This window comes from Sinocyclocheilus rhinocerous, unplaced genomic scaffold (genome assembly GCF_001515625.1).
Source record: "Sinocyclocheilus rhinocerous isolate Xijiao unplaced genomic scaffold, SAMN03320098_v1.1 scaffold865, whole genome shotgun sequence".
Taxonomy (NCBI): domain Eukaryota; kingdom Metazoa; phylum Chordata; class Actinopteri; order Cypriniformes; family Cyprinidae; genus Sinocyclocheilus; species Sinocyclocheilus rhinocerous.
This window is the reverse complement of record NW_015646167.1, coordinates 249,659-259,467: the sequence shown is the minus strand read 5'-3', so window position 1 is coordinate 259,467 and position 9,809 is coordinate 249,659. Positions and strand designations below refer to the sequence as shown.

Below are 9,809 nucleotides of genomic sequence, written 5' to 3'. Positions count from 1 at the left end.
TCACCGACAAGCTCAGACTCCTCGCTCATCTTCAGAGCTTAGGGCTGACTGTGAATATGCAAAAGAGCATGCTGGTACCGAGCCAGAACATCTCCTTTTTAGGAGTGGAGCTGAATTCAATCAATATGGGAGCGTGTCTGACGGAGGAGCGCTCACAAAAACTGATCAGCTCTCTCGCAATCTTCAAGTTAGGGCACTCTCCCCCGCTGAAATGCTTTCAGAGGACGCTCGACCAGATGGCTGCCGCCTCGACAGGGTGCAAACTAGGGCTCCTACATATACGATCACTTCAGCTCTGGCTAAAGGGCCGGGTGCCACAGAGCGCATTGGCGCACGGTGCATAGGCACCTTGCGCATCAAAGTGGCGCACGACTGCTGGGATGCGCTGACCCCTTGGCGCGATATGACTCCGTATCGCTGGGGTGTTCTTATTGGCCAAGTGATCAGGAGAAAGACTGTTACAACAGATGCATCGAGCCATGGGCTGGGGAGCCATATGCGACGGCAGACCAGCCTTCGGGACTTGGTCAGAAACGGAGAAGTTGTAGAACATAAACTGTCTGGAACTCCGTGCTGTACACCTAGCGCTCGAGTGCTTTCTCCCGGACATTCTCCACCGTCACGTTTTCATCAGGATGGACAGCATGACAGTGGTAGCGTTTATCACCAAGGGGGCGTGAGCTCGCGGCCGCTGCTGTGGCTGGCAAGAGACCTTCTTCTGTGGGCAGATCGACACCTTTCCATCTGGGCAGTACATGTCCCCGGACGCCTGAATTACGGCGTGGATTTACTGTCGAGGGGCGGGGTAATCCACGAGGAGTGGAGATTACACCCTTTGACAGTCAATAGATGCTGGTAGCCCCCCCGTAGACTATCCCACTGAAGAGAGACCTCCTCTCTCAAGCACAGTTAACGATATAGCATCCAAATCCAGAGTCATAGAGCCTCATGTCTGGCCGCTCGTCAGAGCTTGCCTTTAACAGATGCACATCCTCAGCGCGTGTTGAACACTATCTCTGAAGCGCAGGTCATAACACTATCTGCTTTCCATCCCAAAACACTGGCCGGGCCGGAGCCGCTTAATACACTTTTGCTGTGCCCTGTACGTGCGGTGCGCATTTATACCGAGCGCTGTAGACCATTCAGGTTCTCGGACCAGCTATTTGTATGCTTCGGAGGGCGCACAAAAGGCCTGCCTGTGACCAAGCAAAGGGTGTCACACCCCCCTTGACTTTTACATGGTTTCGACTAGGTCCTGTAGACCTGAACTGTTTAACAAGAGCACCAATATCATTGCCGCTCTCATTACGGTTCCGTATGTAAAACTTGACATACTTAGTCGAGCCAGGCTCCATCGCATTTTATACGTTCCCATAGCAATGTAGAGTGACCGAATCGAAAGGGAACGCTCTCGGTTACTCACGTAACCTCGGTTCCCTGAGATGAGGGAATGAGACATTGCTCTTATTGCCGTGTCACCTAGCTCAGGATCTTAGAATCCCAAGTTGCTTCAGTCAAGATTCTGAATAGATGACGTACAAGCGCTGCTTTATATAGAGTGGGAGCCCCTCATATTTCGCACGCTTGAACACCATTGGCCAGTTTCACTGGCGTGATTCAATAAGGCTTCAGTAGTATTTGGAGAAAAGGGTATTTCCCATAGCAATGTCTCGTTCCCTCATCTCAGGGAACCGAGGTTACGTGAGTAACCGAGAGCATTTCTAAAGCATGCAGTGCCATCTGCTGTTCAAAACTAAGCTCAAAATTGTCTCAAGAAAGAATCGCGATGCATTCGGAAAATCTCAGAATCGATGCTGAATCATTTCTCAATTCGCGATGCATTGATTTATTTTCCCAGCCCTAATCAACATCACCAACACTATCACAATCACAATCACAATCATCATTACTATAATGGAATCAAAGGCATCACTAATCACCATCACCATCACTATCACAATCACATCACAACATCATCATCACCACCACCACAATCATCAATATCACTGAATCAAATGAATCACTATGGCCATCTCCACCACCACCACCACCACATCACAACTAGGGTTGAACTGTTGTATAAAATCACATTTAAACTCGTGATATTCAGGACAAAATCATTCATGTGATATTGCTCTTGCTGATATAAATATGAGACAAAAACTCATACAGGGGCATTTTTTGCCCCAATATCTTTAATTTTAGGGCATAACTGCATTTATGGAGTTGTTGCCCTGCATCTTGTTTGTCAACAGTCAACTGTATGAAATGTAAGATGAGGTACAGGTCTGGGGGGGGGGCAGTGCGCTAACGGCATTAAAATATTTTAATCGCGTTATTTTTTCATAACTAATTAATTAAGTTAACGTGTTAAACTGACAGCCCTAATATAAACATAAATATAGACCTTAACATAAATATATACGGAATTTGATGTGCATGTAAACAAATTCAAAGGCAAAGGTAATAGTGAATTAATCTCAGCTAAGAATTTATTTGTTTGTATTCTTTTTCAGATGGTTTAGTTGGCATGGCGATCGTCGGCGGTATCGGTTTAGGTGTGGCGGGATTGGCTGGTCTTATTGGTTTGGCTGTGAACAAAGGTGCAAAGTCCTAATATGGAGTTCCTGAAGAGCGTACTTTGATTCAGTTCCTCTCCAGAAGAGAGACTTAATGATCTCTTATAATCATATAATCACAGAAAACCATGAGGAGGCCTGTCCCTTTTTATTTAGTATTTTTCTGCCATGACTTTCATATTGAGCGCTCATATTTTACCACGTTTCTTTTTGTTTTATGATTCTTCAGCTCTTTTTGATATGTATAGAAATGTGGGGTTGGAATAAAGTAAGTTGTATGTTTTTCCTCTGAAATCTTCCATTTTTCAAAGGAAATTAAACTACAGAGGCTTGCCAAGGATTTGCAGTACAGGATAAGATGTATTGTAAAAACGTGCACTTTTGGGGTTTTCTTTTTTAATTAAATATATAGTTGTTTTTTTTTATTAAATATATAAATGTACTTACACTATAGATAATTAATATGGAACATTTTTGATAAGCTACATTAAAACCTCATGTCTGTTAATGAATTAAAATGTGTGCTTACTGAACTAATAAGGTGTGTTTGCATGCGTTGCACGCTTGATTTGGAAGTGTCACGCGTGACCAGCCTTGCAATGCATTTTCTTACAAGTAATCGTTGTCAGCACCGTGTTTATTACCCATGGGTTTACGTGTGCTGTCAAGTGTTTCATCTTGCCTACCTTGTGTGTTTCTCTGTGTGACTTTTTGTGATCTATGCTCATTTTATACTGAAAAAGCACTTTTTTTGCCAGTGTTTTCTTTGTCCTCCACACATTGTTAAGATGAACAAGAAACTGGAATCAAGTCCATCAACAAACAAGGCATTTTAAGACAAGGAATAGGCAAATGAAGGAATTTTTGAATTTTAGTTTTTTTTTAATTCATTTTAGTTGGATATGCATCATGTCTTGTGTTCTGGCTAATCTCAAATCTTGTTTAAGTCAGTAAGACAGGGTTCCCATGTTTATGAAAAACAGAAATAGCTGGGGATTTTTCCAGACATGGAATATTTAATTGCCTAGAATTTGCTCTTAATGAGTGCAATATCTATAAAATGATTAGAAAAGCCTTAAAAATTAATTAGTCAAAAGATCTGGGAATCATGTTGAGAAAAAAGTGATCGTAGATGACTTTAATTTTGAATGCGGTCTGAAGCGGCTGGTTAAATAGTCACTCACAAAGTCGTTGTCCTTCGTGCATCATTAGCTCAGATGCTCTCAGATGTGGGAGTATCTCCAACATTGACTTAAGTCAACAACTACTAGGCCTTGAAAGTAACAAATTCGTTGTAAAACATGTTTATTTAAGATAATAGCTGATAATAGCTTTCAATTTAATGTTGGGTACAATTCGTACTTCCCACATTATTCATCTCAGGGACTTACGCACATGTTAAGGCATCTCAGCTTTACAATGCTGGCTTTATGGTTCCCATTAGTAACATCATTTTATAACACAGTATTGAGGTTACTAATTAAATGGATTAAACGGTAAAGCAAATGATGAGAAGTCTGATGCACAAGCTATTCTCTCTCGTATCTGTGACTTTGCTGGAGTTACATTTTGCTGGTCATGTCTAAACTTTGTTGAAGTTTGTGGGACAAATTAAAATCTGCACTGAAATGAAAAGGAGAACAAACTAGTGAATCGAGATGTAATAATAAAGATTCAAGTCAAGCTCCCAAACTCAGAAAGAAATGTACAAAACTGTCACTGGGGCAGTACCCTTTTAAAAGTTACTAATGTGTACACTTTAGGTGCTAATATGTACTAATATTTAGCAATTAGGGATTAATCCGGTACAAAGATGTACCTTTTAGCTTTTAGGATTTTGCCTCAGTGACAGTATGGTCATTTGAAATGTGCATCTTAGATCAGTCAGAATCATATAGATAATTTTAGATCAGAAGCATTTTAGATCATTTAGAATCAGTCAAACAATACCAATGCACAGGTTTTCCTGGTTATTTAATAAGTATGATTTTTGATTTGGCTAGCCTCTTGATGTTAAGACAATAAAGAGATCATAAAAAAAGATTTACAACAGCCTGGGTTCAGAGCTCAATCATAATTGTCTTCCCTTGTTTACACTTTCAAAATTTGCGTAAAGCAATTACAATTGGCAGGGATCCTTCATCTCTGATAGAGCTCTATGTTCGAGTTGAATTAACCCTGCCGAGTTTGCTGTGTGTGTTAGAGCAAGGTTTGAACTGAACCCTACAGGAGGATAGATCTCCACGAGCAGGATTCAGCATCACTGCAAAAAGTCTGCTGTCTAGAACTATTTTATGAGCTCTTTTTATGGTCCCCATAAACGTCATTGAAAGTGTCATCATAAGTTTTAGGAGATGCATAACCATGTGGGAAAACTATTGTGTTTGTTAAAAGAACAATTAAAGTTGACTTACAGCAAAAGTCAAGCAAGCTCATAAACCTTTAAAACCGAGAACAATCATCTGCTTATCACACGCAAACGATTCAAACGATTCAACACAGCGGCAGCAACTAGTCTAACTTTTGTCCTCTCATTGCTCACGTTACATGTGAAAGAGTTAAACATTCATTATTCTCTACATATGTTACATTATTTATATATATATATATATATATATATATATATATAGAGTTGTGGTCAGAATTTTACATACACTTTGCAGTATCTGCAAAATGTTAATTATTTTACCAAAATAAGAGGGACCTACATAATGCATGTTATTTTTTATTTAGTATTATCCTGAATAAGATAGTTCACATAAAAGACTGTTACATATAGTCCACAAGAGAAAATAATAGTTACAGTTATGAAAATTACCCCCTTCAAAAGTTTACATACACTTGAGTTTTAATACTGTGTTGTAACTTGGATGATCCACAGCTGTTTTTTTTTTGTTTGTTTTGTTTTGTTTTTTGTGATAGTTGTGCATGAGTCTCTTCTTTGTCCTGAACAGTTAAACTGACCGCTGTTCTTCAGAAAAACCCTTCAGGTCCCACAAATTCTTTGGTTTTCCAGCATCTTTTGCATAATTGAACCCTTTACAACAATGACTGTATAATTTTGAGATCCATCTTTTCACACTGAGAACAACTGAGGGACTTGCATGCAACTATTACAAAAGGTTCAAATGGTCACTGATGCTCCAGAAGGAAAAACAATGCATTAAGAGCCAGGGGTGTAAACTTTTGAACAGAATGAAGATGTGTACATTTTTCCTATTTTGCCTATATATCTTTTTTTATTTTATTTAGTACTGCCCTTCAGAAGCTACAGAAGATACTTACTTGTTTCTCAGAAGACAAAATAAGTTTTTAAAGTTTAATTTACCCTGATCTTCAAATTCAAAAAGTTTTCACCTCCAGGCTCTTAATGCATTGTTTTTCCTTCCGGAGTATCAGTGATCATTTGATATCTCTCTCTCTCTCTCTCTCTCTCTCTCTATATATATATATATATACTGTATATATTCAGTGAAAAAAGCAAAGAAATCGAATTGTCAATGATGAATTTTAATGTATCATATATTTATGTATGTGTATGTAGAGATAAACAATGGCACCTGTCAAGCGGTGGGATTTATTTATTGAATTTCAAGAAGCAAGTATTTGGAAGCAGGGAAAATGGGCAAACAAAAAGATCTGAGTGGTTCTGACAAAGGCCAAAAAGTGATGGTTAGACGACTGGGTCAGAGCATCTCCAAAATGGCAACTCGTGTGGGGTGTTCCCGGTATGTGGTTAGCTACCAAAACTGGTGCAAGGAAGGACAGCCGGTAAACCAGCATCAGGGTCATGGACGCTCACTGATGCACATGGGGAGCAAAGGCTATCCCGTCTGGTCTGATCACACAGGTGAGCTATCGTAGCTCAAATTGCTGAAAAACCTAAGGCTGGCTATGACAGAAAGGTGTAAGAAAGGCATTGCATTTGCAGACCGGCCAGAGTGCCCATGATGACCCCCGTTCACCATTTGAAGTGGCTACAAGGGGCACGTGAGGGTCAGAACTGGACCATGGAGCAATGGAAGAAGCTTTCGAATCATGTTTAGATCAAGAGTATGGCTGGGTACGTGTGTTGTTTACCTAAGAGATGGCAGCAGGATGAAAAGGCGGCAGATTGGCAGATACGGTGGATTGCTCTGCTCCTGGGAAACCTTGAATCCTGGCATTCATGTGGATGTTACTTTGACACATACCACCTACATAAAGATTGTTGCAGACCATGTACACCCCTAATGGCAATGGTGTTTCCTGATTGTGTATATTCCTCTTTCAGCAGAATATACACATATATTTGAATTCACTGCATTTGATAATTTAATTCTACAGAATTTACAAAGCCATGTATTGCATCATACCTGCTTCCTTTTACTGGGAAACGATTTGTGAATCAGGGTTTAAACTTCCAGGATACGGTTTGCCATTTTGCCTATTTCCTGTACTATTCACTCAAAATATCTTAGTCTCACGTCAATAAAATAAGTTACTCACTTATAGGTCTTTGTACAGTAGGATAATGACAGTTATCTGGCTATTAATGCTGTTAATGCTTAAAATCAATAGGCTCTGCCTCTGTGTTGTCCAGAACGATTTCACAATAATCTGAATACTTATTGTCAAATCTGAAAGTTTTAGTTATTGCCACATGAACTTCAGCCTCTGGTGTGTCATATTTTGTTAACATCATCTTTTTTACAGAGATGGCTAATTTTTCCTTCTAAGTCATTAAACATTAATGAAATATTTGCATGTCATGTTACGTTTTATTTAAACTTGTCAAAGACATTTGGTCTTTTCTGCGATATTCATCAGTGACTAAATCCTATATCTTGTGAATGTTGACACTCTTAATCTAAGACATTGGCTAGGTGGGTGGCAGGAATATAATGCAATATTTGTTTAAAAATATTGTCTGTTATAGTAATCTTTTTTAATATATTGTTTTAATATATCATGCATTATACGTTGAACACAATGGTTCTCTTTTTTCAACCAGGGGCAGTGAAGGTGTGCACCATTTACAATTTAATCATGTCATAATGAATTTTTCTTCACTTTATTTTTATTTACCTTTGTGGTTACATGCAAAATGTGTTCTTACTTCTCATCTGCACTTTGTTTAAGTCTCACATGCTTTTCAGTGCTCATGTGAATCTTGTATAAGAAGTGTGAATGACAAATAAACTATTTTAACCACTAAACAAATTTAACCATCATGGTGACTCCTGAAGTGAGGTTTCATTTGGTGACTGTGAACGTGTTGATCTGTAGGCCAGCAGATATATATGAGGATGTCTGACGTAGTGAGCCAGATAATGAGACAAGGGATAATGGCAGTAGATAAACACCGTCAACAGCTTCTTCAGTTGTTCATTTAATCACTGTACCCAGTAGTTCCCCTTTTCCCTCTTTTGATAGTGTACTCTGAAGACAATTCCAAAACATATTACTAAAAACTTTTGAGTAGCCTATTAAAATCCACTAAAACTATCTGTTATTAATAGCTCAGGTTAACATCTGAAAGTGTTTAGTCACTGCTTGTTTTATTGACATGTTCTATAGTTTGTAACCTAAAAGCACTCCGGTTTACTGGCTCTCGTCCAAGTTGTTTTGGTTTTTAATATTCATTTATGGGTAACATTCAAATGTTTGGGGTCAGCAAGATTTTTTTTATTGATTTCTTTTTTCTTTTTTTACTTAAAAAATCGTATCTTTATTTTATTTTAATTATTCACCAAGGACGCATTAAATTGATCAAGAGAAAAGAAAACACTTTTACATTGTTGAAAAAAAAGTATTTCAAATAAATGCAGTTCTTTTGAACTTTCTAGTCATCACAAATCCTGAAAATGAGGTTTCCATAAAATTATTAAGCAGCACATGTTTTCAACATTGATAATAATAAAGCACCAAATCAGCATATTAGAATGATTTCTGAATGACCATGTAGCACTGAAGACTGGAGTAACCATAACCATCATTTAAAAACTTCATTTTAAAATTTATTAGAGTAGAAAATTATAATTTTAAATTGTATTTCACAATATTACTGCGTTGTTGCTGTAATTGTTGTTTCTAATCAAATAGGCTACATGCGGTTTTGGTGAGCATAAGAGACTTCAAAAACATTTTAAAAAATCTTATCAACCCCAAACCTTTGAACAGCAGTCTATATGGATAGTTATTTTAGATATAGCCAACAAATGTTTTTAATTTGGAGCAAAGCTTATTTACTTTTTCTGTGACCACGGGTTTCTTCACTTCGTTTATTTAGTCAATAATCACATTTTACAGTGTGCACTGTGTTTGAGACCATTGAACTTTAGTGATAACCAGCTGTTGAGTTTCGGGGTGTAAAATCCAAAAGCGAGACATGCACACGAGAGAGGAGGGCAAACAGAGCCTATAAATGACCCATTGCTACTTTTAAAAGCACATTTTATGTCACACTGCTGCAATCTCGCTCTCCATGGAAAAACTTGCTCAGCTCGAGAAATCAACAAAACCTGGTTATTTTTCATAATTTTGCAGCCGAAGCGGAACACATTTTGAAAACAACTACAGTGTTGTTATCTATCTATCTATCTATCCAGTAATTATTTTATATTATTTTGACTTTCTTTTGTTCTTTCCTTCCTTCCTTCTTTCTTTTTTATTTATTTATCCTTTCAAATGTTTTATACATAAGCAGAGAAACACATAAGAAAAAGCATACCAACGTCGATTGTGGTTCATTTTGATTTTGGCGTCTTTATAATCTAAAGCAGCCATGGATCCGGTTATTGAAGTCGTTGCTTTATTTCTTGGCTTTGTGAGTTGGATAATGGTTGGCATTGCAATTCCGAACCGTTACTGGAAAGTATCCTCGATAGATGGGACTGTGATCACCACCTCAACCCTTTACGAGAATCTGTGGATGTCCTGCGCCACGGACTCGCTGGGAGTGCACAACTGCCGTGAATTCCCCTCTCTGCTCGCCCTGTCTGGTAGCTACGACAAAAACCACCATACTTTAATAATTTAATCATCATAGTTGAAGCAACTTGATAGACACCACTGTAAATAAGTTTATTTTTTGTTAAATAAATGGTTACCATTTCCCCCCCTCACTGATTAGCATGTGATTTGGAATAATTTAAAGCAAATCTTTTCTTTTCTTCCTTTGTCAGTCTTATTTATGTCTTACATAGGCTATATATATATATATATATATATATATATATAGCTATATAT

General features: G+C 38.1%; 2 protein-coding genes across 2 annotated transcripts in view; both read left to right on the top strand.

The window, feature by feature from the left end:
• Positions 1-3,091, top strand: part of LOC107707066 (mitochondrial fission 1 protein-like) — a 7,022-nt gene extending 3,931 nt beyond the window's left edge. Inside the window, exon 5 of the mRNA XM_016510943.1 lies at positions 2,517-3,091. Within this exon, the coding sequence (XP_016366429.1) occupies positions 2,517-2,617 (101 nt within the window). The 3' untranslated portion in view covers positions 2,618-3,091. The remainder of the gene's footprint in view (positions 1-2,516) is intronic.
• A 6,171-nt stretch (positions 3,092-9,262) lies between these two features.
• Positions 9,263-9,809, top strand: part of LOC107707054 (claudin-15-like) — a 3,030-nt gene continuing 2,483 nt past the window's right edge. The window contains exon 1 of the mRNA XM_016510929.1: positions 9,263-9,562. Coding sequence (XP_016366415.1) covers positions 9,346-9,562 — 217 coding nt within the window. The 5' untranslated portion in view covers positions 9,263-9,345. The remainder of the gene's footprint in view (positions 9,563-9,809) is intronic.